The sequence below is a fragment of the Coregonus lavaretus genome (genome assembly GCF_964263955.1).
Source record: "Coregonus lavaretus genome assembly, chromosome: 40".
NCBI classification, from domain to species: Eukaryota; Metazoa; Chordata; class Actinopteri; order Salmoniformes; family Salmonidae; genus Coregonus; species Coregonus lavaretus.
This window is the reverse complement of record NC_140027.1, coordinates 49566-63672: the sequence shown is the minus strand read 5'-3', so window position 1 is coordinate 63672 and position 14107 is coordinate 49566. Positions and strand designations below refer to the sequence as shown.

The following is a 14107-nucleotide window of genomic DNA, read 5'->3' as shown; positions in this document are numbered from 1 at the left end:
GTTCCACTGCATTTTTTCATTTTTCAATTCAAACCAACAGTAATCGCACGGCAAAAAAAACAACACAGGCTGCCGATGCCAAACAACACGTCTGTCCGTCAATTTGGAATGGGCTGTCTTCACCTCACCTCAACTGCTCTAGTTCCCCCAGTCGACTCCAACAGCACGAGAGAGAGTCACCTTTGAGTATTGAGGCTGGCAGACAGGTCTATCTCGTTGATGTAACCCCCCTCATCAGGACAGGCATGTAATCTGGCCAACCCTACTGTATGGGGTCTGGACTATGGGTTTCCATTCAAAAAAATAGTTTACCTGGGGATAAGTATGGCTAGAGTTAATGGACCACATTGTGGAAGTTGGCAACAATGTGGCGATAGGACATATACTAGATGTGCTGGGTCATCGAAAATGTAGAGCACCGGATGTCGACTGGCAGATTTGATACGTTTATAGGCAGTGCACTGTGAATGTTGTTGTTCATTGCTAAGTTCCAGGTTGATTGAAATGCTAAGTTTAGGATTGATGATGTTTCCTCTATAGAAATGTGTAGGCCAAATCCCAAAACAGAATACTGCTGCATTCCCTTTAGACCAGCCCTCCACATACCGATCAGTCCAGGTGTTAAGGAAAGGAGAACGGAGAACACACACAAGGTATTCCACTCACACAAACGCACCAATATAAACACTGCCGTCTCAAAGTCAGTGAGTGAATCCACTGGCATGTGAGAGAGCAGGAAGAGGACACATTTCAAACCAAGGGGGAAATCTTCCAACTTATATCCTGCATGGGGGCGTTGAAGAGAGTGCAGGAGGACAACTGAAAATATTTAATCATACCCTGGGCCACTCCCTGTAGATCACAACAAATTAGACCTATACTCTACTAAATCATAACATATCGCCTGAATGCCAGTCTGTTTGTGCATTACTGCCAACGCTCATTATTATGTATGACCGTAAGGGAAAAGGAGTTGGCAATAGTGCACAAACAGACTGGCACTCAGGCTATAAACAGTACAGTAACCTGGGCCACACATTGCAGACCAGAACAGATTATACTCTACTAATTATCAGCCACTCATCCATAAACATTGCTGGCTAAGTTAACCATTACACTGACACACTGTTACACCCCCGTAATATACAGGCAATGTGTTCCACAATGATTCACAGGTGGGTGGATTGTTAGAAAACACATCAATAGTGTTAGACTGTGCTGTAACTTGCGCTGGAAGATACTGTAAGCCTACTTGATTAATGTTTTTAATTAAATTATCTACTGTAGAATAATACATACACAAACTATTTTTGACCAAAAACAAACCACACAAAAGACAAGTTTTGGAAAAAAGAGTAGCCCAAGAATTCCCATAGGGGCCAAATGACAGTGATCTTGAAAGCAGTCAACAGAAGCATTGTAGACTGGCATTGAAGGGACAGTCCAAGTAGGAAAGCCACACCAGAAGTTTTCCACACCAAACTACCTCTTCACGTGGAGTTGTGATTATATCCTCTTTTCTCCATTTCACGATAGCGTTTCTCTTGTGCCTGGGCGACAGTCGCCTTTCCTGTTTGAACTATGGCACGAGGCAGCCCACAAACAAACACACGATCGTGACAGCAGAAACAACAGCAATAATTTTATATGGATGTGTGTTTCAACTCATTAGCCAAAGTCTATGAGAAGTAGCTTGATGTCAGACTACCGTTCAAAAGTTTGGGGTCACTTGCGCTGTTCTGTGAAGGGAGTAGTACACAGCATTGTACGAGATCTTCAGTTTCTTGGCAATTTCTCGCATGGAATAGCCTTCATTTCTCAGAACAAGAATAGACTGACGAGTTTCAAAAGAAAGTTATTTGTTTCTGGCCATTTTGAGCCTGTAATTGAACCCACAATTGCTGATGCTCCAGATACTCAACTAGTATCAAGAAGGCCAGTTTTATTGCTTCTTTAATCAGCACAACAGTTTTCAGCTGTGCTAACATAATTGCAAAAGGGTTTTCTAATGATCAAATAGCCTTTTAAAATGATAAACTTGGATAAGTTTGGGTGGCGCAGTGGTCTAGCTGTGCCACTAGAGATCCTGGTTCGAATCCAGGCTCTGTCGTAGCCGGCCGCGACCGGGAGACCCATGGGGCGGCGCACAATTGGCCCAGCGTCGTCCAGGGTAGGGGAGGGAATGGCCGGCAGGGATGTAGCTCAGTTGGTAGAGCATGGCGTTTGCAACGCCAGGGTTGTGGGTTCGATTCCCACGGGGGGCCAGTATGAAAAATAAAAAAATTATGTATGCACTCACTAACTGTAAGTCGCTCTGGATAAGAGCGTCTGCTAAATGACTAAAATGTAAATGTAAAATGATTAGCAAACACAACGTGCCATTGGAACACAGGACTGATGGTTGCTGATAATGGGCCTCTGTACGCCTATTTAGATACAGTGGGTGAAAAAAGTATTTAGTCAGCCACCAATTGTGCAAGTTCTCCCACTTAAAAAGATGAGAGAGGCCTGTAATTTTCATCATAGGTACACGTCAACTATGACAGACAAAATGAGAAGAAAAAATCCAGAAATTCACATTGTAGGAGTTTTAATGAATTTATTTGCAAATGATGGTGGAAAATAAGTATTTGGTCAATAACAAAAGTTTCTCAATACTTTGTTATATACCCTTTGTTGGCAATGACACAGGTCAAACGTTTTCTGTAAGTCTTCACAAGGTTTGCACACACTGTTGCTGGTATTTTGGCCCATTCCTCCATGCAGATCTCCTCTAGAGCAGTGATGTTTTGGGGCTGTCGCTGGGCAACACGGACTTTCAACTCCCTCCAAAGATTTTCTATGGGGTTGAGATCTGGAGACTGGCTAGGCCACTCCAGGACCTTGAAATGCTTCTTACGAAGCCACTCCTTCGTTGCCCGGGCGGTGTGTTTGGGATCATTGTCATGCTGAAAGACCCAGCCACGTTTCATCTTCAATGCCCTTGCTGATGGAAGGAGGTTTTCACTCAAAATCTCACGATACATGGCCCCATTCATTCTTTCCTTTACACGGATCAGTCGTCCTGGTCCCTTTGCAGAAAAACAGCCCCAAAGCATGATGTTTCCACCCCCATGCTTCACAGTAGGTATGGTGTTCTTTGGATGCAACTCAGCATTCTTTGTCCTCCAAACACGACGAGTTGAGGTTTTTACCAAAAAGTTATATTTTGGTTTCATCTGACCATATGACATTCTCCCAATCCTCTTCTGGATCATCCAAATGCACTATAGCAAACTTCAAACGGGCCTGGACATGTACTGGCTTAAGCAGGGGGACACATCTGGCACTGCAGGATTTGAGTCCCTGGCGGCGTAGTGTGTTACTGATGGTAGGCTTTGTTACTTTGGTCCCAGCTCTCTGCAGGTCATTCACTAGGTCCCCCTGTGTGGTTCTAAGATTTTTGCTCACCGTTCTTGTGATCATTTTGACCCCACGGGGTGAGATCTTGCGTGGAGCCCCAGATCGAGGGAGATTACCAGTGGTCTTGTATGTCTTCCATTTCCTAATAATTGCTCCCACAGTTGATTTCTTCAAACCAAGCTGCTTACCTATTGCAGATTCAGTCTTCCCAGTCTGGTGCAGGTCTACAATTTTGTTTCTGGTGTCCTTTGACAGCTCTTTGGTCTTGGCCATAGTGGAGTTTGGAGTGTGACTGTTTGAGGTTGTGGACAGGTGTCTTTTATACAGATAACAAGTTCAAACAGGTGCCATTAATACAGGTAACGAGTGGAGGACAGAGGAGCCTCTTAAAGAAGAAGTTACAGGTCTGTGAGAGCCAGAAATCTTGCTTGTTTGTAGGTGACCAAATACTTATTTTCCACCATAATTTGCAAATAAATTCATAAAAAATCCTACAATGTGATTTTCTGGATTTCTTTTTCTCAATTTGTCTGTCATAGTTGACGTGTACCTATGATGAAAATTACAGGCCTCTCTCATCTTTTTAAGTGGGAGAACTTGCACAATTGGTGGCTGACTAAATACTTTTTCCCCCCACTGTATTCTACAATAGCCATTTACAACATTAACAATGTCTACACTGTATTTCTGATCAATTTGATGTTATTTTAATGGACAAAAAAAATGGTTTTCTTTCAAAAACAAGGACATTTCTAAGTGACCCCAAACTTTTGAACGGTAGTGTATATGTACTGCATAAGCCAAAGTCTCTGACTATAGCCTCGTCAGAATCATTTAGCTACAGCACATAGGCTACAAATCTGGGATCAGGTGATGAGAAGTGGCAGTTTCAGACTGATTTAGACACAGGTTATATAAACCCCTATGAGAGAGATCTACTGTAACCACAGGTGTGTCAGTAAAACGCTAGCCGCTATAAATAGGCATTGGATTGTCGTGTTGATTGGGCTATCCTCTTACGAGGGCACACTAAGGGATTAATACTGAGGAGGAACTGGGGTGCACATGGATAAACATCTACACATTCACATCACTGTCAATGGTAAACAAGGGAAATCCTTCCAAACAAGATATTGAGAATATATCATCTTTGTCAGCTGGTCTTAACTACCCTGTGAAATTTAAGATATTGAAAATAGGACTAGTTCTTACAATATATTGTGGCATGATGTCACCAATATCTGTCCTCCTCTGACTGTAGTGATCCAGTTCAACAGTACATCATGCATATTAAAACTACTTTTAGTGATCCAGTTCAACAGTACATCATGCATATTAAAACTACTTTTAGTTATCCAGTTCAACTGTACATCATGCATATTAAAACTACTTTTAGTGATCCAGTTCAACATACATTTTAAAACTACTTTTAGTGATCCAGTTCAACAGTACATCATGCATATTAAAACTACTTCTAGTGATACAGTTCAACAGAACATCAGGCATATTAAAATACTTTTAGTTATCCAGTTCAACAGTACATCATGCATACTAAAATACTTTTAGTGATCCAGTTCAACATAGCTCATCTATAGCCTGGGAAGACAACTAATCTCTGCAAGAGTAGCTTAGTATATTTTTGTCTTTCAATTAGTGTTGTTGTTGAAAAGAAAACGATTCCTAGTTGACTTTTCCTACTAGCACTGACTTTGCTGATAACTTCTTTATTGAGGAAAAATGTACTTGCTACAACTGTGATATGTGTTTTTTTACCAAGCTATCTTAAGATGACTGTAGGTTGCTCTGGATAAGAGCGTCTGTTAAATGACTAAAATGTAAATGTAAAACGTAACAGGAAGACATTATAGTGAAAACAACCCTGCAAATCACACACAGCCAATGAGAGTCCAATCGCTGCTTAATCTAATCTAAAACGGATCAACATGTTTCTTTTCCACAAATGTACTGTATACCACAAGCACACACACAGCCAGACATTTACAGCTTCAGTTACAACATACACATACCACACACACTAGTGTTGTCACGATACCAAAACATTTGATGCCGATACCAAGTTTAGTATCATGGTACTCGATACCATCACGATCCTCGATATCAAAACGATACCACGGCTAAAAAAGGCGTATTAGCCAAATTTACAGAATGGCACTTGATCAAGATAGCCATGTATGAATTAATGAATCAATTATACAATCATACAATTTGACTTTCTATTTACCAATCTAAATACATAACAACATAATGGTAATCATTTATTTGAATGGTAAATCTCTATTGATAAACTGGGTAAATCAAGATGTAGCCTAGGCCTATTCACAATACAGATGAATACATATTCAACAGGAGTGTGCAGGGCCGGATTAAGAAATCATAGGCCTAGATATTTTATAGTTAACTGTAAACATTTAAATATTTAAAAAATATATGTGCTTGGGCCCCCGGGGCTTCAGCCCCTGTAAGCACCTGCATTAATCAGGCCCTGGCAGTGTGTGCATGCTTGTTTTGGCTGATTTCATGGGGTTACAGATGAAAAACAATCAGTTTCCCTTCCATTTGGGACTTATTTTATTGTACTGCTCAACAACATTTGCACATAAGAAGCAATCTCTTATTTTATAAAAGTGCACGCTGTGTCTTTAAGACTTAATGACATCATTCATACACAGTGACAGAGACAGGAGAAACCTGAGGCGAGGGAGACGAAGTGAATGAATAATGTTTTTGGCAATGACTGTATGGTTTGTTGGTGACAATCAGCTTTGAAATCAGCATATTTTGCGTTATGGTTTGCATATTATCACAAACAAAGTACTAGGGTAGTGAATTGATGTTAACTTAAGCTGTAAGCTAGCAAGAAAAGTTAGCCTACAAAGCTGGAAGCTACCGTTATCATCTTGCATTGTAAAGTGTTCTAGCCTGTAATTAACATTGTTTTGCAAACAGTAATTAACAGTTGCACCATTTCTACATGCTGGTTTGCATTATTCAAGTGTTGCATTATATATTAACTTCTGTGCAGCATGAGTGGGGAGCTAACATGATGCAGCCCAGATTCCCAGTGAGTGCAGTGGTTCCTCAGGACAGGCTAGAGCTAGCAATGAGTAAGTGGAGCTGGCACGGTCCGCTCGCACTATAAGGGGACATCGGCTGTGCTGATAGACAGACTTGATCCTCTCTCAATCAGTAGACGACGTGAGACACATTTGTCAGAAGTATCGAAAGTACCAACAATTCTAGTACTGAACCATTTTTCATGTTCTAGTTTCGAAAAAGTAACAATGTTTTGGTATACCATGCAACACTAACACACACTACCCCCTTCTTCCTTACCTCTTTCTTGCGGTTCTTGAGCATGTTCTGGAACTTGGACAGCTCCTTGTCCTGCTCGGCCTTGATGCGCTTGGCCTCGTCCCTCAGCCGGTTGGTGTGCTCCTGCTCCAGCCTCTCGATGGTCTGCTTCTGCTGTCTCTCCAGGTTCTCCACTTCCTGGTCGTACTGGCGCTTCTTACTCTGTAGAATGAGGATGTCATTTTGATTCGGTGTCAGTTCGTCACTTTCACTATAAATAGAACTAGTATCCAAACACTGGTCATCAATGAATGATTGGAATATTACAGAAAGCAATGGCATTTCAGTGGCATCCCGTCTGCCATGGATTTACTGGCTGGCTAGTGGATTCAGTTCAGTCTCTGTCTAAACCGTGAGTGGCAGTTTAACTGACATACAGAAGGATTTACCTAGTCCAGAAATAAGTCATGACGTAAAAGGAGCAAAAGGCACATGGAAGCTGTGGTGTGGTGTGGACGGGGCACACCTCTGCAATACTGGACAGGGACTAACTGGTCTTACTGGGTTCATTCAGCTTACTGTTTCAAAGTCATGTGTGGTTTAGCATGCTCCTTCAGGATTGGTTGTGACCACACCAGTAGGCAATCAGCTGTCACTCTGCTAGGTTGGACACAGTATAACTGGGACCTGGGTCACGAATAGGCAATTAAAGTACTACAGCACTACATGGAATTACAGTAATACATGACACCTTTCAATAGGTCTCAAAGCACCTCCCATTGAGGCTTTGACAAAATGGACAGTGACTCACGGTCGTCTCCTGTTCGAAGCGGCGGCATATCTGTTCTTTCTGCTGCTGCAGTTTATTGCTGAGCTGCTGCTGGGCCCTCTGTTCCTCCTTTTGCAGGAAACGTAGCTCCCTCAGCTCCTGACGCCTGAGAGAGGACGAGGAAAAAACTATGAGAGAGGAACATCTTTTTCCCCAAAAGGAGATTAACCAACCCAAAGCAATGCAGAAGGAAGAGTCTCTCAAGAGAACAATGAGTACGTTATATAACAACATATCTCTATGCATGCAACTGAGTAGCACTTTGATATGCAAATGAACTGAGGGCAAAAGGGGGTGCAACTCAATACTAGGAAGTTGTTACTAATGTTTTGTACACTCAGTGTACTAAAATAGCTACATTCGCTAGTTCATTCAGTTCAGTTAGATCCTAAGCTTGAGCTTATACTGCAGGAGAGATGGATTATATCCTTGCATAGTACTGGCATAATGCTCAAAATGCAAATTAATGTAAATGAATCTTTACCTGAGGAACCTCATCTCCTCATTCTTGGTGTCATTATCGGTGATGATCTTCGACGTCGTCACGCTAACCTCGACTCCATCCACCATGAACCTACGGGTCTTCTTCAGTGTCTTCTTCTGGCGCTTGGTTTCCTGAAAAACAAAATGGTGGCAATAAATATACCATCAACATACCATAGTTTGACTACTTTATGGGATAAAGCAGTCATTATAAACATTACAATTCATAAGCATTTATAACACCTAGAATAATGTATGAAGCATTTAGAATGGCTTATGCATGAGGGTTATTACTGGATTACTTAGTTATTACCAATGGATTTGATCAAAGACATTCTCTAAAGAGAGTATATTGTGATGCCGTACCTGTATGGAGAGGGTTCCTGGCTCCTTGGTTTTGGTCAGGAAGCTGGAGATGGAGAGGTTCATGTCTATGCTGCCGTTATCTGCAGCAGAACTACTCCCAGAGTCCGAATCCCTCTCCTTCTCATCCTTAGACTTCACTGGAGTCCCTGTCTCCTCCGCAGTTGGCTTATACACCACTCTCTTTCCTTCCTCCTCTTTCTGGACTGCCGGAGATGCAGGAGTCTCCTCTGGGGTTGTCACGGTAACCTTTGCTTCCCTGCTAGGCTCCTCGTTAGCTGGTTCCTCCTCAACTTCCATCTTGTCTTCCGTTGGCTCGTCCTTGGCCTCTGCGGTGACCTCAATCGTCTGGACCTCGGCTGTGTCCACTTCCTTTTCATCCTGATTGGATATGGCCAGTTGTTCCATCTCCTTGTCTACTGTGGTGACTTCAGCATTGGAAATGGTTCCTTCTGGGTGGGGCTCTGCTGGTTTCTCAGCTGGTTCTGAAGAAGCTATCTCACTGGGTTCTGTTGGGGTAACCTCTGCTATTTCTGGAACATTCTCCTCCTCTTCCTTCACCTCCACTAGTTTCTCACTGGTTTCTGTTGTCTCTCCATTTATTGAAACGCTAAGGGTCTCATCCATTTTCTCTACTTCTGCAGGGACAGTGGGCTCCTCGACGAAGCTAGTGTCCACAACATGGTTCTCCTCTGGCTTGACGACACTTGGTTCAGGGATCTTTTCAACAATCTGTGGTGTTGGGATAACCGGTTCAGCCTTCTCCGGTAAAGACTCCAAGATGGAAGCTGAGGGAGACTGAGGGAATTTCTCATCCTCCGAGCTGGCAACGCTGGCATCGGACAGTGCACGTTTGTGACCCTGAAGAAGAAGTGATAAAAATCTAAATGTAGGTTAAAATAATCAACAAATAATGCCTAGATTATCATTCAAATAATAGAACTGTGGGAATGATTCTAAATATATCCTTCTAACCAATAGTCAATAACTTTCCTTATTTTTGTCAAGTCAGTACAGCCTGTAGCCTGTTCTTTATAATAAATGATAAACACCACAGAAGAATACACACTGTCCATCTATAGAATTTCACACTCTTTCATGTGGTTATTTTTCTAACTGAGCAGTCTGTGGTGTAACATACCCGTTGAGTCTCTCCTTCCTCCTCCTCCTCTTCCTCCTTGTGTTCCTCAATCTCCTCATAAACCTCAGCCTTTGCTTCAGCAATCAGCTCCCTCAATGGTCTGCTGTCTGTCACAGTACTCAAAAATGGATGCTGCAACGATAAAAAAAAGATACACAATATTGAGGACACTTTTAGATATAAAGACTATTACAGTGCCTTGCAAAAGTATTCATCCCCCTTGGCGTTTTTCCTATTTTGTTGCATTACAACCTGTAATTTAAATTGATTTTTATTTGGATTTCATGTAAAGGACATACACAAAATAGTCCAAATTGTTGAAGTGGAATGAAAAAAATAACTTGTTTAAAAAAATTAGAACAAATAAATAACGGAAAAGTGGTGCGTGCATATGTATTCACACCCTTTGCTATGAAGCCCCTAAATAAGATCTGGTGCAACCAATTACCTTCAGAAGTCACATAATTAGTTAAATAAAGTCCACCTGTGTGCAATCTAAGTGTCACATGATCTGTCACATGATCTCAGTATATATACACCTGTTCTGAAAGGCCCCAGAGTCTGCAACACCACTAAGCAAGCAGCACCATGAAGACCAAGGAGCTCTCCAAACAGGTCAGGGACAAAGTTGTGGAGAAGTACAGATCAGGGTTGGGTTATAAAAAAATATCAAACTTTGAACATCCCACAGAGCACCATTAAATCCATTATTAAAAATTGAAAGAATATGGCACAACAAAGCTGCCAAGAGAGGGCCGCCCACCAAAACTCACGGACCAGGCAAGGAGGGCATTAATCAGAGAGGCAACAAAGAGACCAAAGATAACCCTGAAGGAGCTGCAAAGCTCCACAGCGGAGATTGGAATATATAATAATAATAATAATATGCCACTTAGCAGACGCTTTTATCCAAAGCGACTTACAGTCATGCGTGCATACATTTTTTTTTTTTGTGTATGGGTGGTCCCGGGGATCGAACCCACTACCCTGGCGTTACAAGCGCCGTGCTCTACCAGCTGAGCTACGGAGGACCTGTCCATATGACCACTTTAAGCCGTACACTCCACAGAGCTGGGCTTTACGGAAGAGTGGGTAGAAAAAAGCCATTGCTTAAAGAAAAAAATAAGCAAACACTTTTGGTGTTCGCCAAAAGGCATGTGGGAGACTCCCCAAACATATGGAAGAAGGTACTCTGGTCAGATGAGACTAAAATTGTGCTTTTTGGCCATCAAGGAAAACGCTATGTCTGGTGCAAACCCAACACCTCATCACCCCGAGAACACCATCCCCACAGTGATGCATGGTGGTGGCAGCATCATGCTGTGGGGATGTTTTTCATCGACAGGGACTGGGAAACTGGTCAGAATTGAAGCAATGATGGATGGCGCTAAATACAGGGAAATTCTTGAGGGAAACCTGTTTCAGTCTTCCAGAGATTTGAGACTGGAACGGAGGTTCACCTTCCAGCAGGACAATGACCCTAAGCATACTGCTAAAGCAACACTAAAGTGGTTTAAGGGGAAACATTTACATGTCTTGGAATGGCCTAGTCAAAGCCAAGACCTCAATCCAATTGAGAATTTGTGGTATGACTTAAAGATTGCTGTACACCAGCGAAACCCATCCAACTTGAAGGAGCTGGAGCAGTTTTGCCTTGAAGAATGGGCAAAAATCCCAGCAGCTAGATGTGCCAAGTTTATAGAGACATAACCCAAGAGACTTGCAGCTGTAATTGCTGCAAAAGGTGGCGCTACAAAGTATTGACTCTGGGGGGGTGGTGAATAGTTATGCACGCTTAAGTTTTCTGTTTTTTTGTCTTATTTCTTGTTTGTTTCACAAAAGAAATATTTGGCATCTTCAAAGTGGTAGGCATGTTGTTTAAATCAAATGATACAAACCCCCCAAAAATCTATTTTAATTCCAGGTTGTAAGGCAACAAAATAGGAAAAATGCCAAGGGGGGATGAATACTTTCGCAAGCCACTGTATGTCCCCTTGAAGTGCACTACTTACACTGCATCTGAAAAGAGAACATCAATATTTGCGCGATTTCAACATTGCAGTCAAAGACGTGCAATCTCCAAAATTTGGACAAATCACACAAATCAAGAAAAAAGAAATTAAGAAAAATACACAGTGTACAAAACATGACATAGACTGACCAGGTGAATCCAGGTGAAAGCTATGATCCCTTAGTGATGTCACCTGTTAAATCCACTTCAATCAGTGTCAATGAAGGGGAGGTGACCGATTAAAGAAGGATTTTTGAGACGTGGATTGTGTATGTGTGCCATTCAGAGGGTGAATGGGCAAAAGCGTTTGAACAGGGTATGGTAGTAGCTGTCAGGCGCACCAGTTTGAGTGTGTCAAGAACTGCAACGCTGCTGGGTTTTTCACGCTCAACAGTTTCCAGTATGTATGAAGAATGGTCTACCACTCAAAGGAAATCCAGCCAACTTGACACATCTGTAGGAAGCATTGGAGTCAACATGGGCCAGCATCCCTGTGGAACGGTTTCGACACCTTGTAGTCCATGCCCCGATGAATTGAGGCTGTTCTGAGGGCAAAAGGGGGTGCAACTCAATATTAGGAAAGTGTTCCAAATGTTTTGTACACTCAGTGTCTATTTAGTAAAAAATTGGAAGTACAATCTTCATAACAACTCAAAACAATCTGATTGATACACAAAGCACACTGTCTTCCCTACTGTAAGTTCCTGCAGTCATAATGCATCCCTCTTCCAAACACCAAAACCAAAGTCTTACCTTTTGCCAGGACACCTGCTGAACATAATCAATCGCCGGCCTAAGAATATGCAGCTTCAACGCTATCAACACCTTCATCGGTGGTAGACTACTGTTCTGTATGTTCACGGCCATTTGGCCTTTTGCTAAAAGATCCCAACCATACTCCTGTTGTACTGTCCCACACTGAGCTCATGTGTGTTTATGTCCTCCGTACGCCTTATCTTCTTACTGTCTGTCTGGAAGTCATTCTGTCTAGCTTAGCGGTCGCTCCTTAAACCCTTTCGGAAAGAAAAGCCTGTTGTGCTGACGGAGGCGCAGAGGGGATAAGTAAGTGTCGTTAGCGCGCTAGCTAGCACACCAGGTACCTGGTTGACACAGATGTACCTTAGATGTACCGGATGAGCAGCTATCGGATCATGATCAGGGGACAATATGGCCATGTATTTAATTTGACAGGTGGCCGTGGGGTGGAGTGCTGTGCTAGGGGGCGGAGGTGGGGTGAGGAGAAGAGGAGGTGGGGTGAGGAGAAGAGGAGGTGGGGTGAGGAGAAGAGGAGGTGGGGTGAGGGAACAAAGGGGAAAGTGAGGGCAAAAGGGGTGTCACCATTACCTGTAGAAGTTGTGCCACATTCCATCTGTTGTCCACATTCTTATCCAGACACTTTCTTAGGAAATCACTGAACTCTGGAGACCTGAAGAGAGTGAATGGAGATCATTTGTCATAACTACAACATTGAAAATGGGCTACAATTCAACAGTGTCATGTATTCCTCTCAAAGGCATTGAGGTAAATTAGAACAGGTAGAACCATCTCAACAGGTGCAGAGAGGAGTGAATAAGAGTGATACAATCTCTCTATGCAAGAAAAGGAGCATTGTGCAAAGTGACAGCGTATCAAAAGGGCATTTCTTCCTGAGGCCAAACCTAGACAGAAATACCTTGTTTGCCAGGCTGCCACATCACTGACTGACACGCCAGACTTACCAGCGCGACGGCTGCATCAGGGTAGGAGGATCGGCCTTGGCTATTTTCAGCAGGACTCTCATAGGGTTCATCTCGTGGTTGGGAGGCTCGATCTGGGCCAGCTCGATCAGAGTCACCCCCAGGGACCAGATGTCAGCCTTGTAGTCGTACGGCCGGTCCTTAAACGTCTCACACATCACCACCTCCGGGGCCATCCTGGGAAGAGAACAGATTTTTAAAAATGACCAATCAGAGGAAAGGAGATGTTTCAGTGAAATATGAATGACCAATGAAAGGGACAATGACTATGAAACGAATTGTGTGGAAGTGTGGAATTGTAGTATTTTTGTACAGTAATATTGCCATTTTGTAGGCTATACATTAGGGTTTCTATAAATTGAAATGCAAGTAAATAAAAATGTTTTGAATACATTAAAAAGTCAACCATGATGACTGCCCATTTCAGAAGAATGGGGAGAAATAGTAATTTGATGAAATACAACAATATGACAGGTTTTCATGTTTGACTCACCAGTATGGCGTCCCGATGAAAGAGTCTCTCCTCTGTAGTGTTTTGGTGTTTTTGGCTGACACACCAAAGTCAGCTGAAACACAGATGGGAAATAGTGCTGCTATTAGCGACTAGGGTACAACATGTTTTGTTGTTCATAACAAATAGCCTAAGCCAGGGGTATTCACCCAGTGGTCCGCGCCTCCCTAGAGGTACTGCAGGGGGTCCGCCAATTATTTTTTAATTTTTTAAGTTATTATTATTTTTAAAAAAAATGTTTTTATGAGTATCATTAGCAACAACATAATAAACACATTTTAAATTACATTCCTACAGTAGAAAAGAGGATATTATCTTC

General features: G+C 42.4%; 1 protein-coding gene across 1 annotated transcript in view; it reads right to left on the bottom strand.

The window, feature by feature from the left end:
• LOC311113758 (STE20-like serine/threonine-protein kinase) overlaps positions 1 to 14107 on the bottom strand; it is a 38859-nt gene that overhangs the window by 10344 nt on the left and 14408 nt on the right. Inside the window, exons 5-12 of the mRNA XM_084157064.1 lie at positions 13771 to 13843; positions 13260 to 13454; positions 12886 to 12967; positions 9531 to 9662; positions 8393 to 9250; positions 8028 to 8158; positions 7526 to 7649; positions 6757 to 6936 (exon numbers count right to left, since the gene is read on the bottom strand). Of these exons, the coding sequence (XP_084013190.1) occupies positions 6757 to 6936; positions 7526 to 7649; positions 8028 to 8158; positions 8393 to 9250; positions 9531 to 9662; positions 12886 to 12967; positions 13260 to 13454; positions 13771 to 13843 (1775 nt within the window). The remainder of the gene's footprint in view (positions 1 to 6756; positions 6937 to 7525; positions 7650 to 8027; positions 8159 to 8392; positions 9251 to 9530; positions 9663 to 12885; positions 12968 to 13259; positions 13455 to 13770; positions 13844 to 14107) is intronic.